This window comes from Hydractinia symbiolongicarpus, chromosome 9 (genome assembly GCF_029227915.1).
Source record: "Hydractinia symbiolongicarpus strain clone_291-10 chromosome 9, HSymV2.1, whole genome shotgun sequence".
Lineage (NCBI taxonomy): Eukaryota > Metazoa > Cnidaria > Hydrozoa > Anthoathecata > Hydractiniidae > Hydractinia > Hydractinia symbiolongicarpus.
Window position 1 is genome coordinate 20963294 of NC_079883.1, and position 20458 is coordinate 20983751.

General features: G+C 33.7%; 2 protein-coding genes across 2 annotated transcripts; both read right to left on the reverse strand.

The window, feature by feature from the left end:
* Window positions 1–787: 787 nt before the first annotated feature.
* Window positions 788–5314, reverse strand: LOC130656344 (uncharacterized). Its single transcript, XM_057459178.1, has 3 exons — window positions 3704–5314; window positions 3085–3341; window positions 788–1816 (listed from the first exon to the last, which is right to left on the reverse strand). Exons 1-3 carry the CDS (start codon window positions 4077–4079, stop codon window positions 1571–1573), a joined length of 879 nt encoding a protein of 292 aa, XP_057315161.1. The 5' UTR covers window positions 4080–5314; the 3' UTR covers window positions 788–1570.
* Window positions 5315–9902: 4588 nt separating this feature from the next.
* Window positions 9903–19225, reverse strand: LOC130657824 (uncharacterized). Its single transcript, XM_057460822.1, has 6 exons — window positions 17615–19225; window positions 14597–15412; window positions 14300–14420; window positions 13317–13417; window positions 11355–11873; window positions 9903–11027 (listed from the first exon to the last, which is right to left on the reverse strand). The coding sequence occupies exons 1-6, from the start codon at window positions 18165–18167 to the stop codon at window positions 10186–10188; spliced, it is 2952 nt and encodes a 983-aa protein (XP_057316805.1). The 5' UTR covers window positions 18168–19225; the 3' UTR covers window positions 9903–10185.
* Between the last annotated feature and the right edge of the window lie 1233 nt (window positions 19226–20458).

The following is a 20458-nucleotide window of genomic DNA, read 5'->3' on the forward strand; positions in this document are numbered from 1 at the left end:
TCCTTTACCCAAATTCCCAAATTTTCACCAATTTTTTTTAATAAATATTTTGTCCAACTAGCTCGTTCTAAGCTTTCTGAATTTTTGCCCAGTCCTTCATTAAATTTAAGAATAAGGCAAAAGGAAAGGGAGTGGTTTTGTCAAATTTATTAATTGTTTAAAATGTATTTTAGAGCAAATAACAAACCTTTTTAAAACATTAAATGCTAGTACGTGCAAAAAGATGGAAGGGCTGGGTTTATAAAATATGATAATGGTATTAAAATGGAAAGAAAAGCTGTTATTTCAAAAACTAATTGAAAAAATTCTGTCTCCTATTCGTGACAGACGATGGGTAGTTTCAGGTAACTCCGCTTCTTTCACTTCAGCACAGTGTATTACCCCCCCCCCCCATCCCCTATAAGCAATGTTTTTTTACCCTTTATACCCTCCCACACTAAAGATTTCAGGCTCCATGAATGGTTGACGCATGACACCTAGTACAAAAAAACTTCAATGTATTATGAAAGATTATGATGATAAAAAATTATACTTTGGTCACGTTAATGATACTGGACGTTATTTTATACGATTTGCAAATAACGGTACATATCTTTGGACTTTATGGCTGGAAGAAAATGGTTTTGAACAGTAAAAATCTGTTCAATTATTCCTCCAATTCTATTATCAAGTTAATATATCAGTAATATTATTCTAATAGAGTCGTACAGATAACCGGACTCTTTGATAAAAATGCAAAAAAAGAAAAAGGAAAACTTTTATGTTAGGAGAATTTAATAGTAATCAGTACGTTTAATTTCTAAAAATATGGTCTGTAAATTACACATATTCTGGTCTGCAAAATAGACTTAATCAAGAATGCAATCTTAATACCTCTAAGTGATAAATAAACAATAATTACAACAAATACAATGTATAAGGTGGAATTGAAACGAATTAGACAGTTTTGAAGGTTTTGATTTGAAATAATACTAGAAAATCTCATTATGTTTCAGATAATACTGTCAACAAAATAGCTATCCCCGGAAAACTATTTAAAGAAATTGACTTGACAAAATATTGAAACGTTTTAATCACGTGGCGGAAATTTCTTTAAAAGAACCAAGATTGTAACCAAGAAATTCTTGAACAAGGTGGCAAGAAAACATGCGAGAAGACGACACAAAAATGCGTGTAATCAGTAATACTAAAAAAAATTTTTTGACAGGATGTGCTTTTTTTAAACCTAAAAGTAATTAGAAGGGATTGAGTCACCTTGAATCCATTCTCATCCTCAGATCTTTTGATAACTCTCTTCAGGTTTACGAGCCCTGGAAACGAGAATGGGAGAATCATAGATTAAAGTTTATTTTATAAAATGTATCTTCTCTTATGACGACATGGTTTTGTCACGTCCACACAATAGGCATTAAAAAAATAGCTCTATAAAACGAGGAGTAGATATACATCCAATGTCCATCAGACGTTCATGGTCTATAGGAACTAACAAACGATTTTGGTTAATCCTTTTATGAAGTAAATATATACAAATATTAGTTTATAATATATATTAAACATATTGGAAACCAGTTTAAACGTTCGTGTTTATTTTTGTCACATCTTCGCTGTCTTTTCTCACGCCAACATAATTTCTGGAACGTGTCGGCATGAATGTTCCTAATATTTTGCATGGAGTTGACGGCGATAACGTACTTTCGCCGTCCAAATTTAGAACGCCTGTGTCAGATTTTTTTAAAAATTGACGTTTGTATTTTTCAGTTTCGTGAACTTCTTTCTTTTGTTTTCTCCACCGCGCTCGTCTGTTTTTGAACCATACCTAAAAGAGTAGTTTTTAATTTTAGTTTACTTGCCAATTTAGTATGCTTTTATTGTATGATGAAAAATTGGGTACAGCAAACGTGCTTTGAGAGAGCGAAAAGTTGATTGTTTGGCGGGGAAAGCATAAAGAAGTAAAAAGAAACGTGAATAATTTATACCGATCGAATTTTTATCGTCTAAATGCGATTCAGAAAATAGGAAATGAAAGCAGCTCGATTCTTTTTCAGGAGCAAAGTTCAGCATTAAAACCCACGAAGATAAACGCACGGTAACCCATTTTTTCTTATCGCTTTATTGAAAACAAAATAAAAACCAGATCTTTTCGGAGTTGGTTTTAGGTCAATGGTAAAGCAAAAGTAATTTGGATTTTATTAATTTTTTTTTTTAATATTGTTTTTTTTTATACTCGATCTCTGTCGATAATAACTATGAATTTCGTGTAGAAAAAAAAATGTAAAAATAACGGTGGCTAGTAATAATTTTCACACAACTTTTACGAAATAATCATGTTCCTTTAAATTACACCCCTTCTCCCTCTGATTTTAATAATCAGCTATTCAAAATTATTGTAATATTTAAAATGGTAGCACCTTTTTGCGGTGGTTTTTATTTATCAACCGACTGAAGAATTAGTTAAGTTGTAACATATTGAAAGAGATTTTAGAGTTAAAATTCTCTCTTAAAAGAAAGATAGCGGCTGGTGATTTGTACGCTGTAAACAGATTAACACGTTGGAGCGCTTATAATTCTTATTGTGTACAACAATAGCCTATAAAAAGTAGTCAAATCTTACAATTACCATTGAAGATATAAAATATCGTTTTCATTTTCGATTATTAATCGACTTTGTTTTATTAAACAATGTCAAAAGATTCGGTAAAATATAAACAAACAATTCTATAACGTTCGGTTAAGTATGATCCAATTAAAAACAGGGAAAAAAGTAAATTTAGAGTAACGATGTCAAGAATGTAGAAAGAACTTAAAGTGGAAAAAATATTCTCCCAAATAATATTTTACCGTAATGTGAAAAAAGAAATGCAATATATAAAGGACGGGCGATCCCGTGGATGTTTCCACGGATTTACAGCTAGTTTCATTATAATACCACTATTTTTTCGATCTTAAACTTTTCTAATTGTGTAGACAGTGCACTAAATTCTTTTTTGGCTATCTTTCGGATAGATTTGATTCTATTTTGGAAGTGTCTTAAACTAATTGACTCGTTGGTTTTGTTTAAAAATAATTTTTTTTGTATTAACTTACCTCGACTTTTTCTTCTGTTAAATTTATTATCTGTGCAATTTTTTCGCGCATCAGTACGTCGGGATAGTGTGTTTGGCTGAACATTCTTTCCAACAGTTCAAGCTGCTCATCAGAGAAAATCGTCCTGTGTCTTCTACGAAAACCGTTTGTATTACAATCCGGTTCGTTAAGTCCCCTAGGGTATGGGAAATAGAGTCCATAGGGTTTTGATAACCTTGATGATTGTGTTGGTGGTGGTGAAAACTGAGGGATAGATTCTAAAAATTGACATTACAAACTGTATAATCTCGTTCACAGATATTTTTTTTTAAAAGCAAGAACTTTTTGGAAAAGATAAGGTGAGAATGCATTTTAAGTGGTATTTTTGCGATGTGACTAAAAAAATTGTCACAGTAAGTAAGCAGAATAGAATAAGTGATTGGACATCAAAAAGGCTAACTTTATTGTTTTTGCAGACGTCAATAGCGAAAGAGTCTAAGTGAAAAAAATTCTGGCTGATATCTCATATAAAACAGAAGTTACTAAAAATAAACCGATAGGGGTAGTAAAATAACCACCCGCCCCTCCTCCCCCATCCCCACACACACACCACAAAATAAACAGGGTTAAGCATGCATACCACTGGTGACACACGATTGTTGTATCGAAAAACCATGTCGTGGAAGAGAATAATACTTCTCCCACTTCACGTACCACTCATAGCAAACCGAGCACGAACACACATCGCATTTGCAAGCGTTAGATTGCATCTCCTTTGTTTCACTCAGATCCACGCTACTTTGGTATCGTTGATGGTTGTAAACAATATGATGTCTTCTCAGATATTTCAAAATGTCTGCCACAACAAGTTTTGATGACATATGTGCATTCCTCGGCGGTGGCGCGTTTGAAATTCTCTCACGTAATCCATAGCGCATGTCATTATGCTCAGCAGTTTTCTTGTTTACTGAAAGTTTATCTGGGTTGAGTAAGTTTTTGATCAAGAAGGAACTCATTCTTTTCTATTTACATAGGTTGTTGGTCTCCACACGAGGTTGTGTTTGTATTGATGAGTACCAGGATCTTATCGTATCGCTCTTTTCGTACACCGCTCACGTACAGTTTGTCTCCAAAAATATTCGCAGTTGTTACTGACGTGACGCTTTTAACTGAATATAACCGTAAGGAATAGAAGAATATTGTTTGGCATACTTCAATTCTATTTCTATGTTGTCTTTTGTTTGTAAATCTTTTACAATCTTCCACAAAGCCGACTTAACAGTTTTTACCATATCCTGTCTGTGCCAGTGCAAATCGATTTAAAACATCCCGTTTAATCTGATCAGCTATTTATAAAGAGTCAGTGTTTACATTTCGGCGACAGCGCGATACTTATTGCATTCTGCAGTTTACACACACGTGTGAACATGGTGGTTTAATTTCTTATTGAATTGATTTATTGTTATCATAATACATGTTTATTTAGTTGCAAATCTCTCCATTTGATATCCTTAAATTATTCTGATTTAAAGGCTTTAAATTTTCCGTCAAAATAGTATCGTAAATACATGATTGATTCTATGATTATATGAGAACTGGACAACTTTGCACAAAAATAATTTTTGTTCGTCTGAATATAAGACAACTTAGAACATCAAGCAGGGAAATGAATTATATTAAAATCGATAGGAAAGCTCTTAAACGATTCGACTTTCGATAAAAAGAAATTCAATCAGCTTTTTTGATTGTAATACATGTCTATATCCGTTTTTACACGTAAAACAAATTATTTATGTCAAAGGAAAGGTAAACAAGTCTTATAATTGTGTCACTCACACAGGCATGTAGACAATTTCGTTCACAGGTCTTCTCTCTTTCGTTTCCTAATAAAAGTAGTAACCCTGGTATCAAAGTTGGTATGCCGTTAAATTTACAGATTGTGAAGTCATAACTTTGGATGTTATGTGAACTATTTATGCTTCAAATCCTTAGAGCGAACATATGATACAGTGTCGCCTCATCTTCGTGACGATAAAAAATTACCTCAGTGATTACGGGGGATAACGGATTCCTAAATTTGTCACGTTTATAATCTTTTTCATACTCAAATAAGATCAGGTTGTGTGGTAGTAAAGTCGTGGACAACGTTTCGGCGATAAGTGTAACTTTCTCATCTATAACTTATAACCTTAAAAATGTGAGAGCAATAACGTATTGGGAAAAATCGTTTAAAATGGCGACGTCATGCTTATATCAATGCCATGTTTAGATTTTTTTGTTAAATTTTATTTAATTTATCAAGGGATATGCGCATACACAATGTTATGTCTTCCCATTTGGAAAGCACTTTCGAAAAATAAATTCTACTTATCTTGCTCAGACACTGGTATTAAAATTCTGCTTAGCCAGAAATATACTTTTCCATAGCTATCTTCTTCCCAGCTTATTATCTGAGGCCGAAAACAAGTAACAACAAACTTCTTTTCACGAAGATCAAGAAGAAGGAGTATTTTTAGGTAAAACAGGCCTAGAGGGAAACTATATGGAGATGATGTCTATTTTGTCTCAGAGAATTGTATCTGCTTTTACGTTACTACGTACGTCGTAGAGGTTGGCTGGACATATGTGCTTTTAAGTTGGTTGGTTTTTAAGTAAACTACAAAAATATGCCTTTAGGCTTAAAGTTTTTTTTGGGAAGAAGTAAAAGTTCTGTAACATACTATTGTTTCTTTGTTCTGCAATTTCGAACAATAGTATATTTTTAAGCTGTTCAGTAAACATTCTTCCGCGAACTAGTCGTTAGCCCGTGGAAAATCCACGGGTCCGCCCGTCCTTTTTATACCGCATTGCGTGCTTCTCGCTATTGCGCAGCTAAGCTACCATTTTGCGTGACAGACAGACGTATACGGGCATTATAATATAGACTAGCCGTTAACCCGTGGGAAAATCCACGGGGTCGCCCGTCCTTTATATATCGCATTTCGTGTTTCTGCAACAGGACGCGGTTTCCGCAGACAGACAGACAAAATACGGCTATTATTAAAGAGATAAATGATGCTTATATAAGCATTAGCACTTAAATAATGTATTCATTTTTGCCACTTTCGTTTTCAGGCTGTAAAGGTCTTTCTCCAAAAAGAAATTAAACTTTAAATAATATCATGAAGAAACGATTTCCCATGTACTTCGAAATAGCGCGAAAAAAACAAACAAACAATCTTGTTTTATTTCTTATTTTTTTTCACCAAGCTTCTTTAACCGTTAGACGTTGTAACATTTGCATGTTTTTTTGTCGACAATGGTAAAACTAGTACTTTTTACAGAGCACTATGCGGGAAAGTTATCCGGGAACTATGCGCAATAATATGTCCTGCAACTTTGAAGTTTATTATCTGAGACTTTTTGGTTGATGTGATATATTCGGTTAACATGGAACACCAAGCATTTTCGAACCATCGATTATAATGATTGTGTAATTTCTATTGTTTCTCCCTCTCACGAGCACTGTTACAGCGCAGTCGCAGTTTCTGTGGAGTCCGGCAAGTCAGAAGTCGTGGATTCTAGTCCCATCCAATTCACTTGGGAACCATAATTCGCAGGTTTAATTAGTAATATATATCTACTCCACATTCTCTGTCATTTTTATAGTACATTGATGAATGTGATATTGTTGTGGTTGTTATTAAGCAACTTACCGTTTCGCGAATTTAAGAACTGTCACGCTCTTCTGACATACTTCCACGAAAGGGTTAAATACAAAACATGCTTTCGCCTTTTGACTTTGCTATAGGCGTTAAATAAAAGAAAATGGGACAAAATATCTACAAAGTAGTAAGCATGTCGCACTTGTATTTTTCCAGGTAGAATAAGGTAACAAAAAAAAAGATGCAATTTGTAGCATCTTTAATGATCATCAAACCTGAATGTGAATACTCGTCAAGCCACATTTCCAGATTTGATGAGTTTAAATCATAAAACATTTTGTGATGAAAAAAGTTTGAGAAATTAAACTCAAACGAGCTACCCAATTTAAAGTAAAGATTTTAACCGTTTAAAGATTTTCAAAAAAAATTATTTTTCATTTTTATTAGTTTTGAAAGAACTGGAGAGATTTGATGCCAATTTTACTTAGTACCATAGCTTACCAGAGTCTAAATATTGCTGACCTTAGAATCTTAAGTTACTTTTAGGCGATTGCTCCCCTCCCAAAGTTCTTACAAGCCTACACTTGTTACTAACCAGACATTCAACAAACCTATGTACTTTTTAAAAGCAGTGTTTTCTTGCCTTTTGCTGTGTTGTCTTGTTCTTCAGATACAATGTGGCACCAATGTTTGACAGTGTTTGATAAACCTTACAGAACTTACCTTATATTCAATTATCACCTCTTCTAGCGCGTTTTCTTTTTTTAGAAGGTAGCTATTCGATAAAACATTAATTTTGTATAAACGTGTTTCTCTTTAAATACCAGTATAATCTCTTTGATTTCTGTGCCTTGACCAGGTACGTTTATTACTTACTGTACTGTCTCAATAAAATAGCCGTATTTTGTCTGTCACAGGAAGTGAGTGATGTCGTGATACAAATTGCACAAAATAGCGATTCTACGCAGGGAAAAACCTGAGGCCTGGCGGACCCGTGAATTCTGTCACAGGCTAATGACTGATATTACAGACACGGGAAAATTAACAAATGCGAAGAAAACAATTTACGTGAATTTTTTCACAGGCTAATGACTAGTCTCTATAATAATTGTCCTATTTGTTCAAAATGGTAGCAGAATTGCTACTTTATGCTCCGGATGAACGAAATAACGATATCCGGGATATTACGACAGGCGAAAATCCGATGACTTCAATTTTCGGATAAAATCGGAAAAAATAGGAAAAACAGATTAATCACGTGCGCAAAGTTAATAAAGTGATTCCCTCGGATGGAATAAAAAAATGACGTGAATTTTAAGTGTTAAGGGTAATTCTAACAAAATGTTTCTACTTTCTCAAGTATAAAGATCTCATAAAAGATTACGGGAGTAGTTTTGAGTAATGACCAATAACTAAAGTTCATCAAAGATACGGGCCTAAAAATTGGCATCTATGTCTCTAGTAGTTTTATTTTTAACTCAGAAAGTATCATAAACATGCACCAAAACGTAAAATGCCGTAAAATGCCGTAATCAAGCGTACTCGGTTAAGCGCACCTGTATTAAAGCACACCAAATTTTACTCCAAAGTTTATTACCGTTTATAAGCGCCCCTTTATATAAGCGGCTTTAGAGGAATGAGATATCGAAAACAATTAAATTGAAAAAAAATAAGGTTTTGTTTCACTTAAAATACTTATTTTATTTTACTTTATTTTAAGATTTTTTTTTTTTATTTTTGTTACGAATATAGTTTTTTCAATTTTTTGTAACATATATGTAATTTATACGCGGAAATTTAATTCTTCCTCCAGAAACCTAAATGGCTTAAGGAGTACAACACTTTTCACCAGTAATGACTGCTTCCATCCACAAAATTCGCCACTCTTTTATCATTTTACCTGTTTCACAATATAAACCTTTCTTCTGTTTCTTTTCGTGTTTTCCATAACTTTAATTGTATTGTCGCTGTGATTTTTCTTCTTTGAGACATATCAAGTTTTCATTCACGGAAAAGGCTTACGCATGGGTGCTTAACTCTTGACTTTATTTCAACAAGACAATATCATGTCGGATATTTCTGATGATTCAACAACTGACGAAGATAAAAGAAAAGAGACATTTTAGAGCATACAGAGCAATTTTACTTTGTACTTTATATGAACTTTATAGGGCAATACACATGGTTGGAAAATATTATTCATTTAATCTTTTACTTTCCCTTGCATTTTTTATACTCGATAATAAGCACACCCGTGGATAAGCGCACCCTCAAACAAGCACACCAAAGTCTTACTATCACTGCTGAGAAGCGCTGCGCTTGATTACGCCATTTAAAGGTATGCTTTTTTCTCCTTTTTCAATGTTTTTGCAATGCTACGTCTGCTGCGGTTAGAATTTAAAGCCCCAGCTTAAATATTTAGTTACAACAAGTTAAGAATTTATATTAGCGTCACTGTATGGTTTTGATGTTGGAATAGAAAGGCTGGAGAAAAAGGTGAAAAAGTATAATGAATTTGACTGTTGTTATACCAGCTCTAGGCAAAAGAAGCCTAGAAACAAGGGCCACGTCCAAGGTCTTGGCATTTTATATTGCACAAAAATGGAAAAAATTTTAGTTACAGATAAAATATTTTTAAAGCTGTTTTTTTTTTTAATTTGAAACATTTTATTTGAACTATAGTTTTAATTCACAAAACATGTTCGCGCCATCCATGTTCGTTTTTTGTTTGTTTACATTGTTTTGTTTACCATTTTAATAATGGCTTTCCCAACAAATTGAGATGCCCCCTTAAAATGAGATGTCGACCAATCGAATTATTAGATTTTTGGCATCATGCATACCGGCGATCTTATTCAACATGTTTCATTATTTTTACATGTCGACAGTGTTTTTGATTTTTTTAATGCTGTATTGGACAATGGTTCTACTTCCATCTCCACTTTCCTCCTAAAATAAAGCCTTTTTTGTGCTGTCTACGACACCTCAACCTGGGAATGTGATTTAAAATATGCTAAATCTCATTTCTGACGAAACAGTATCGCTATGTTAAATTACAAAAGTGGCATTCCTTTTTAGTCAGCAAGAAAAACCCTGTTTTTATAGTTACTGCTTTCCATAAATATATACACTATCCAGTTCAATTTATCTGGATAAAAAATATTTTTTTAATTCATTCCAGTGCAACTATGTATAGTGTCTTTACAAATATTACAATGCTAGCTGGATTACAACAAAGTCTAAACCGTTTAGGATATATATTTCTTAGTTAGCCTAAATTTGAAAGCAATTTCCTTTTCCAGAAGTTCACTTCTCCAAACAAGGCTTTTATTCTATATATTTAGCTAAAGCATATGTTACCTTTGTAATGTTTAACTTATGCTTCGACATTTACCAGGACTATGTTTTGTTTTACCTCCCAGTAATTTCAGATTACTGCACACTGCATTTTCCGAAGATACCGCAATCATTTAGCCCTTTATTCCATAGATGGATAAAATTCTTGAATAGTAGTATCTTCATTTCTTGATGAGGGAAGCTCTTTGTTACTTTCATCCTTCCAAGAAACCCTCTTCCTTGTTATGTTCCTTCCGTCAGATATCTTCTCACTGGTTTTTTCTTCACTGGCACCCTCCTCCGCAAGTCTTGCATACTGATTTTCTATAATTTCATCAATTTCATCATCGTCTTGCATATGACTTTCAAATGTATCTTCTGAATCGATTGCTGTCACCAGGGTAATCATGGTGCTATTATCTAGCATGTTTTCACTTGAAACACTGGTTTCCACGCTTTCCATTTCATCATTGACATCTTCAGGGTCGCCATCGTCATTTAAAACAAGATCTTCCCGTTTTTCTAACGCCAATGCAAAGGATTCGATAATTGCTGCAGAAATTCCTAAACCAAATAGCAGATTTCCAGCCGAAATCAAAAGAAAGTGTATCGATTCCAAATGCTTCAACCGATTAAAGTGGATATCCCCGTATCCAATCGTGGTCAAACTTACGAACCAAAAATATATGCTAGTACTAAAAGTCCAATTTTCCATGTCATCTCTCATAGCGATAGAACTTCCCAGTAGCATGATGCCGATCATTGTAAAGATACTGACGAGCAGAACTTTTACTTGGAGGGTTTTTTCACTGGATGGTCGTCCGAGGACTTTATGCTCAGAAAATCGGACCAAAAAAGTAAAAATCTGTACCAAAAGTTTCCCGGCTACACTGTACATTGATACTGCAATAGGTACACCAAATATCGCATACATAATCATGATGTACCTACCAATGACGGTGACAGGTGTCGTGTTACCGTAACCTAAAGGTAAATGTCGTTACACGAACACACTTGGATGGAATGGAAATATCCATAACGGATAAAACGAATCAGTTTTAAGTCAGACAAACCTACACATATCATTATACTTTGCCATTAACCATGTTTTACTGTCCATAGCATTGTTTTAATATTGTAAAAAAACATTGCCTGGTTGAATAAGAATTCGTCATTTAACGCAATGTTGACCTTAAGATGTTTTTTAACCTCATTTAAAGGAAGATTATTTTCAATTTGTGTTCAGTAATCCAACGTAAAATGATAAAGTTTTGAACCAGTATCAAAGCATAACAATACAGACATACTTACCGACAGTTAATAACGTAAAAATGCAATATTCAGCATATTTGAGCATTTGGAATTCATCTACTTTACAAGAAGTGGTGTAGCCTTTCGTTACAAAAGGAGAAGCGCTAGATTGTACTATTGGTTTGCATTCAGCTATGAACTGTGTTATGTTCTTTTGATCCGCGTGTGATTGATTATGCAGTATGTAATACAAGGTGCTACAAGTACTAGTCAAATTTTTAAACTTAACAGCAGTCTCTGTGTCTTCTAAAGATGGTGTGCTTCCATCCTGTGCCATTGATGCTCCTGAGCATTCTTCAACATAAAAGAACACAATCGCTCCGAATAAAACATAAACAAGAAATAAAGTGAAGAAGAAACCAAGTTCTTTGGCCTGCTCTTTGATGCTTGCTATTAATTCTTTACGTGTTCTGTGCTCGTACTCGCGCATCTCCGATAAAACTCGTGACACGCGATGAGAATCTAGAGATGCTTGATTAGAATTAGAGGTTCTGTCCATTTTTTTTTGCTCATTTCTCATTTTATTTTACTACTAATAAAAATATGTGCTCTTAATTTTTACTTCTGTCATGTCACGATAAAAAAAAACGAGATTGTTTCTTCTCATAATAGTTAATTGAATAATTCATGACCACGGAACGTACCTTCGGCAAAGGAAGTAGTTTTGTTTCACAAGTTCAAATCGTTTGTTGATTTATTTACCATTGGATGATTGATCAATTTGTAATTCAGTTCTCTACACATCTCAATTGATATGAATAAGTCATTTCATTACTTTTCAATATCACATTGATAAAAAAGGTGATAGGATATAACTTCAATGTTATAAAGTTACATGTTGCTAAGTGACACTATAAAAATATTTAAAATCTAAGGAGTAAAAAGCCCTCTTGGTTTTAAAGGTTCTGTTATGTTGAGATTGATGTTGCGTTATAATGTAGTTTTTCTTATATAAGATAAAATGGATCCCTTAGTATCCCTTATTTTAGATAGATAGAGATAGCACAGACTGTTTGTGTCCAGGCTAAAACATTTAACCTCAGAAATTTCTATTTTCTCAAAAGTCAAAAATGATCCTTCATTTTAATCTCTACCAATTTAATGTATATATATATATCTGCTCAAAAGTTATAATTATTCTGCATCGGCTAACTATCATGTTAACAGGTTAATTACCAGTCCTTCCAGAGTGCCTAATTTTCTAGAAGAACTTTCTTAAACTCCCCCAGAGATTTGTTAGAAAATTCTCGATTTTTAAAAATCTCTAACCCCTTTACAAAAACTCCTGCAGTTTTTACAACTTGAAAATGTATACATCTCAAAAAAAGAACAGTTTTAAAATTTGTTCCTGTTTGGCGGGAAATCACAATTTCCTTAAAAAAAAAGTCTTACTTCCCTATTTTAAATAGTCTCCCGAAAAGGGCCATCGATTTTTCAAGTCCAAAAATTTGACTTGTTAAATCAAAGAGGTAAAGAGAGGTTGAAGAGACAATAATAAAGTAACCTGGTATTATTTCAGTTTATGGTAAAATTGTATTCTTATTTCACATTTTTGAAACGCTTTTTTTTTTTCGATCACCTGTTATCAAAACATCCACCATCAGCATTTTCAAAAAATCTTCTTACAGGAGAGTAAATTTTATAAGCGTAAAAACTGAATTATTCAAATGCTAATATGTATTTTTTGGTATTACCAATTCAAAATTAATAAAACATTGAACTTTCTCAGACGTTATTACCTTGTTCCATGAAATTAACGAGTCATGAAATTCGCGTTATATTAATGACCGGTAATTAAATGTAGTGTTAATTTGTTGCCTTTTTTATAATATATAAGCCCCCAAAGCATAAAAACACAATTTTTTTTTTACAAACTTCCTACTATTTTCTCCTCATCGGACGATAGCTCAACGGTGTTCTCTTTCTCAGCGATCTTTTATAGCTTTCGTATCATCTTCATACTCTGATCAACTTTGTATGATAACTTTTCGTACTTACGTAAGTCTCCGACTGTAAGCTGTCCGTTATACTTGTGCGCAAAATCAAATATTATATTTCCAAAACTTCGTAGCAACATACGTAAATAAGATGAAAACTAGGATACTGAATATTGGTTGAAATCTTTACACATTAAAACAATAACGAAAAGAAATAATTTCTTTCTTAATTAGTTTCATTACCTGATTTTCTTTAGTTCTCAAAAACTTTCAAATAATTTTTTTTAGAAGCAAGTGAGGTGGGCTTATTTCAACAAAACCAAGCAATGAAGGCATAATGTATGCTTGAGATCAAACAGAATAAAGTTCACACATTTCACAGATGAACCAGTGTGGAAAAGCTATACGGATGCTAGGAGAATGACAATGTAATTGAATTCTACTTTTTGCACTGCGCGACGTAAATTATTTTGGTTTGCCATGTTTTTACTGACTTCGAGGCATTAATTATTGCTACTAATAAAAAGGCCTTCCTTTTCCATTTCTTCTAGAAGCATAAAACCATCATTTTCACCACTTTTTATTATAGTTTTTTTTTGCAACCGTGATCCTAATAAGTAGTAAGTGCAAATGGTTTTAATTTCAACGTTTAAGTAAATTTATTCGCCTAAACATAAATTTATTATCCCGATCGCTATGAATCAATTACTAGGAAGCAATATCTTTTGCAGTTTAGAGTTACACCTTTTTTTTCCCAACCGAAGTAGCGTTGTTGCTAATACGTACATTAGCATTTTATTGCGGATCAAAATTTTCTTCGAGAAATTCTTTTCCAACGAAGCGTAAACGAACAAAGTCTTCTTGGCTTGAACTCATTTTTTTTCCTGCAGCTATATGAAAAAAAAGTCTGGTAACTCCGGCCGTATAAGGCAACTTACACAATTGATGTTCTTTAGTGCTCAGTCTTCTTTTAGGTGCACGTGTAATGCAAACAACAAGTTTGAATACTAAAGTTTGTAATCATTACTACTGTTGATCAATGGTTGTTCTTTTGTTGATAGTATTGAATCTGAGGAGACTTTTAGATGGTATTTCATTAGCGTGACTATTCTCTTTTTTTGTGACAATGCTACGCCAACGAATTGTTTTCAAAACAACAAGTAAGAAATAGGAACGGGGAAAGCACCGCCCACAAACACATGGTAATAATCACGGGTGCAATATATTAAAATAAGAATATTTATGCAGGCATTAATACAACAATTTTAAAACGAACAAACAAACTGCACTAATCTGTAGTTTATTAAGTATCTATTTGTACATGAAGATAACTTGTGTTACTGCTGCTACTGCTGGTACTTTTATCCGCATGAGTATCTTCTTCTATACTGCTCAAATCGATTTCGTAAGGCAACTCTTTCAGGCTATTGTCGTACACGAATCCACCAACTGTTAAAGCTTGGCTAATTTTAGGTCGTGCTGATCTTCCTCGAGAATTAATTTCAAGTGCGAGGCCTCCTACCATAACAGTCTTAGCAATAAAATCAGTATCTTTTATAATCCTAAGCAAATGCGGAAGATTTCGGCTTCTTCCTCTTAGTGATGCATCTTCTACGTTCTGTCCCGCTAGTTCAGCCCCTATTCCTTCTCCGTGTCGCTCAAGTGCCAACGCAAAAGCTTCAATAACAGCAGCCACAATGCCAAGACCGAACAGCAGATTAGCAGCCGCTAACATTAAGAAGTGAGGCGATTGAAGATGTTTATTACGATCAAAATGAATGTCGCCGAAACCTATAGTTGTTGTGCTTATAAACCAAAAATAAATGCTAGTGTGAAATGACCAGTTTTCCATGTTGTCTTGTGTTGTGATTAAGCACCCTAATAATAAAGTTATTGTCATTGCCAAGAGAGTTGCGAATAATACTTTTATTCGAAGAACATTCTGGCCAGACTCTTGTTTTAAAATCTTACGATCAATAGACTTGATTAGCACTGTAAAAACTTGAACTAAAAGTTTGCCAGCGACACTATACATTGTAACAGCAATAGGGACACCAATGATCGCATAAAACACCAAAATATACCGTCCAATTATTGTCACTGGCGTTGTGTTACCGTAACCTAAAATGAAAGCAGAAAGATTTAGAGAGATGTGATAAATATATTTTGTTTGATTATCGAAGCAACGGCTCGTAACATTCGCTTCTACGGCGATTTAATGGAGAATAGCTACTATTTTGCGGTAAAAAGAGTCGGTAAACCGTGACCAGTTAGCTCAGTTGCCTAATTATTTTTTACTGATCACAATTTTACCGATTTTTTTTTTATTAACAAACTGTATTTGCCGGAAACAATAAAAGGGTACAAAGGACCCAAAGATTGTGTGTTTATAATTGAATTTCCGCGCCCGAAGGCGTAGGAAATTCTTTAAAACCGTCGTTTTTTTCTTTCGGAGCATTTTTTGAGAAAAAATCGACCATGGGATTTCACGTTCATCTGAGAGGAGGATAGTATTGAACCTTATTGAACTGACTAACTAACCTGTCACAAATGGTCAATTAAACGTCACAGATTAAAACTTCGTACCCAAGCTCCCTAAGTACTGGGAAATCATCTAAATGATGTTTCAGGCCAAAATTGGACAAAATTTGGCACACTAAACAAGGTATGCTGAACATGATGGTGACATCAAAATTTTGATTTCTTGTTACCTAAATGTCATTCTAGGCGAAAATTGGTCCAAAAATTAAAACTACTTTATTTTTGACAAGAATTGGCACAGTTAACAAAAAAGTATGCTGAACATGATGGTGACATCAAAATTTTGGTTTCTTGTCACCTTAAATTTCATTTTAGGCCAATATTGGTGCAAAAATTAAAACTACTTTATTTTCAACAAAATTTGGCACAGTAAACAAACAAAGTATGCTGAACATGATGGTGACATCAAAGTTTTGTTTTTTTGTCACCTTAAATGTCATTCTAGGCCAAAATTTGTCCAAAAATTAAAACTACTTTATTTTCGACAAAAATTGGCACAGTTAATAAAGAAAGTATGCTGAAAATGTTGTTCACATCAAATTTTTGATTTTTTGTCAACTAAATGCCGTTTAAGACCATAAACGTCTCAACCGCAAGACTTTCAACCACGAATGATAGGCTGTATTTTTTGTTAGAAATTTCTTTTAAAATGTGAGTTTATTATGAAACATTGCGTTTTGTTTGCGGTTGTTATAACATATAATGTCACTTGTGTGCTTTATCTTCAGAGCTTCATGCACCAAAACTCTTCGAATGTTTGGCACGATAACACAACGAATTAGTAGGTTATCATCAAATATTTTGGTAGCGAGCGGAAATTCTTAGAGCCCCCAGGGCTTCTTGTTTGTTTTGAAATTGTTATAAAAGAAGAAAATTTATGTGACTCCATTGCAATTGCATATATGATTATTTCTCATCCGTTTTTATTTCAAATAGAGCATGCTTTAAATTTTTAATAATTTTTTTTCAAAATTTATTCCGGAAAAAGTGAATTTTTTACAACTGTAGGAGGGAATAAAAACTAGGGAAAATTAAAAAAGTCAGCGTAGTAAACTCTTTTAACTTGTGAGTATCAATGCAAAACAGATACATGGTTAGCACGATGAAAATAATGATTTTCTGCTAATACATCGGAAATCTAAACTCAGACCTTCATGATTCAATCTTTAAAGTATTTTGTTAACCTTTGTCTTTCATATTTGCTATTTCGCATCGCTTGGTTATCATTCAAAATACATTCGCGTGGCAACTAAAGTTGGTACATATGTCTGTTACCACGTATACATATGGAAGTGGGGTTTAAGAAAGGTCATGCAGTTCCCAGTGACGTATTCATATGTTTTAGAAAAAATCTTCGCAATAAAAAAATGTCTTCGGACTCTACAACCCCAAAAATGACTAAATCGCGAGTATTGCAATTACTCCAACAATTTTGGTGATAGATGAGGGATTATAAATCATGGTAAATGGCTTATTTTTTGTGTTTTTTGGTACTGTAAAAGAGCAGTAAAATCCTGCGGAAAATTAGTTATAATTTTCAGGTCCAAAAGTTTGTTATTTTTTATAATTTATCTGACATCGATCTCTTGTGCGACAGATTCTTTAGTAAATAACCTCGTTCCCAAGGCATTTTTCCGTATTAACGGTGACAAAACCCTGGGGATAAGGGTGCGGATTTAATTACATGAGTTGCAACAATAAAAACAACAACAACAACAACAACAACAACAACAACAACAACAACAAGCAAAGAAATAACACCAGCAAGCGAATAATACTTACCAACTGTAAGGAGAGTAAAAATAGTAAATTCTGCATATTTTAATATTTGAAATTCATCTGCTACGCAATTTCTATGGTAACCTGATGCAACAATGGGACGTAGAGATGATGTTAATAGTTCAGAACAAGTGACAATGAACCTATTATAACTTGTGTTGCTCCAGAGAGTTGCGTTACTGGTGGATGTAAAGTTGGTTAGACTAATCAGAGATTCTGTGTAAAGCATATAACAAGTCTTATTCATATGTTTGAAATCTGCCCATGTCAATTTATCGTAAAGAGACGGTGTGCTGCCATCATCAACCATCGACGCACCAGAACATTCTTCAATATAAAAAAACACGAAAGCACCGAATAGAACGTAGACGACAAATAAACCGAAAAACCAAGCTAGCTCGCGAGCTTCCGTTTTTATTCCGATCACTAGCTCGTTTTCCGTACGATTTTGAAACTCGTGCATTTCGGTGATAACTTTCGTAAGTCGCAAACGCGGTGTTCTACTGGATTTCTTAGAAAATCTCCCGCGGTTTTGAAAAAAGCTTTTCTTCCCCATTGCTGCCAAAGTATATAGTGGCTTCGAATAGTTTAAATTTTGTGTTTTTATTCTTCTCACAAACCAAAGAAAATGTTATTGCCAAATCGTGTAATAATTCCGCTTACAGTTGATTTTACTTTCAAATAAGCAATTCGACTGAATTACGATTCTGCCATTACAGATGTATGAAGTGATGAATTTACGTATTCATGTCAATATAAAATTGGCTCACCTTCCTACACATTGTAAACAGGTCTTTTTATCGAATGGATATGAAGAAAATAAATAAAATATGATTTGATTGATTTCAATAATAAACCTATATGTGATATTATTCCTTTTACCTAATCTCCTACCCAGGGCTTTTTGTGCTGTGCTTGGAGCTTGGACTTTACCCAAAAATATTTTCAATGTTTAGACATTTTCATTTTGGATAAGGAACTAATCATCTTGTTCTCAGAGCTTTTTCCTTACATAATCTGATATTTATTTTCTACTAAATTTTAAGTGAAAGTTTAAGGAAAGACATGGACTGTCAGTCTAAGTTTATTTTTATATTATTAAACAAATCATTTTACAGGATCGTTCCTCAGTCGTATATATACACTGTTGCCATGGAAGTCAACTTAAAGGTTTATTGTCACCTTAAAATACAATTTAAGATTTGTTGTATTTTTGTTCATACTGCGCTAAAAATTTCTTAACTGCAAATTCGCCCGAACTTGAGTTTCTGACGTTGAAAAATATTTTTCTACAGTATTGTATTCTCTCTTTATTTGATTTTATAAAGGTTGTTAATGTTATACTAATAAATATAACAAAGCTATCAGACAGGTAGCAGGTGTCAGCGGATAACGTATAAGTTTTGTCGTGGTTATACTCATCCGGTGGTAGCGAATGCAGAATCTCTATTTTTTGTTCTTGTGTGTTGAAAATGTGGTGGAAAAAAAATAATGTGAGAGTTTTCCTTTTGTGTTTTATCAAAATAACAACACCGGTAAAGCGATATGTTTCAACGGACAATATGCTATCTCCTGGTGCTTGTTCACAATCTCTGCTGTTTATGTCATCGCCAACAGCTCCACAATCAGTCAATAAAAGTTATTTACGTTTTTTTTCATTATTTCCTTACTTTTTACAAATCAAAGAACTTTCTTTTTATCAAATTGCACCGCGGGGGAGTTCTCAAAGTAGACTTTTCTTGCTTTTCATTAATCCATGCTGACATCGTTAGTGGTACACTAAGAGGCTGTTTGAATTTGACACAACACGAATCGTTGTGTAATCATTCACATCGGTTTTCACCTCTACGTTAAAGCACTGAGTACCTGACTTCGCAGCACTTAATTTCGTTACATGAATGCATGAAAAACAAGAAAAATCTACTCTCTCAGAAAAATCATACTGCATGAATGCGTCCTCATGGTACCTCAGATAACATTTGCTTAACAGTCTGGAGCAATTTCATCGACCAAATTAAAAAACAAACATAGTAGCGATTCACATCGCTAACAATTAAAAATTATCATGGGGTAAAACTATCCACGACTTATTTCACCAGAATTAAAAAGGTCAAAGGTAGCGCTAATTTGAAAGTCCATTTTGCGGAAGATGATAAACAGGTGACACTGAACCGCAACACCTGACGTGTTCGACGGTTATCTTTAATTGTTGAATCGTGGCGAATTGCATCAGTAATAGCTAGCTACCGAAAAGCTAGAAGAGAACGTCCTGCTTCTAGAAGATATGGATGTTCCTTACAATATTAAACTTGGCCTGGCAAAGACTAAGTGAACTAGTATCAATTCACGAAAAGACACTGGTTATTACATATTTATTTAATATATTTTCTTACACGAGTCTTCTGTTAAAAGTAGGTATGTATAAGGATATTATTTATATTTTAAAACAGAAAGGCACTACATATTTAAAAGAAAGTTGTTTATACGGAATATTGTAAACCTGTTTATTTTTTACATTATATCAGATCTTGCGTTTAACTCAGGGTACTCTTGCAACGGAGATCCGGTGTAGCATCGACTGTGTTTTAATTAAGCATCATATTTGCTTTTGCTTACAAGTACCTCTTTCAATAAATTTACTGCTTATTAAATTACCTTAAAAAAGTCTTAATTTTCGAAAGTTTTAAATTCGTTAAATTTTTCAGAGACGGCTTATCGCCTAATTTAAAACTCACGAACATTTTTGCAAACAATACATTCTCCTTAGTGTTTGATTTCAGGAAAATAACGTTTGCTCGATAATAGCGCGGAGTGAAGCATTGTGTGATGTCGACAGTACACACAAAC

Excerpts from the sequence above, each read along its gene's own strand:
- LOC130657824 (XM_057460822.1), bottom strand. The coding sequence starts at position 18,167 with ATGGGGAAGAAAAGCTTTTTTCAAAACCGCGGGAGATTTTCTAAGAAA. Across the intron at positions 15,413-17,614 it reads TTTTACTCTCCTTACAGTTG|GTTACGGTAACACAACGCCA; the intron begins GTAAGTATTATT and ends CTTTCATTTTAG. Across the intron at positions 14,421-14,596 it reads TCATGTACAAATAGATACTT|CATTGTCACAAAAAAAGAGA; the intron begins AATAAACTACAG and ends TCGTTGGCGTAG.
- LOC130656344 (XM_057459178.1), bottom strand. The coding sequence starts at position 4,079 with ATGAGTTCCTTCTTGATCAAAAACTTACTCAACCCAGATAAACTTTCA. Across the intron at positions 3,342-3,703 it reads ACAATCGTGTGTCACCAGTG|AATCTATCCCTCAGTTTTCA; the intron begins GTATGCATGCTT and ends GTCAATTTTTAG. Across the intron at positions 1,817-3,084 it reads TAACAGAAGAAAAAGTCGAG|GTATGGTTCAAAAACAGACG; the intron begins GTAAGTTAATAC and ends CTACTCTTTTAG.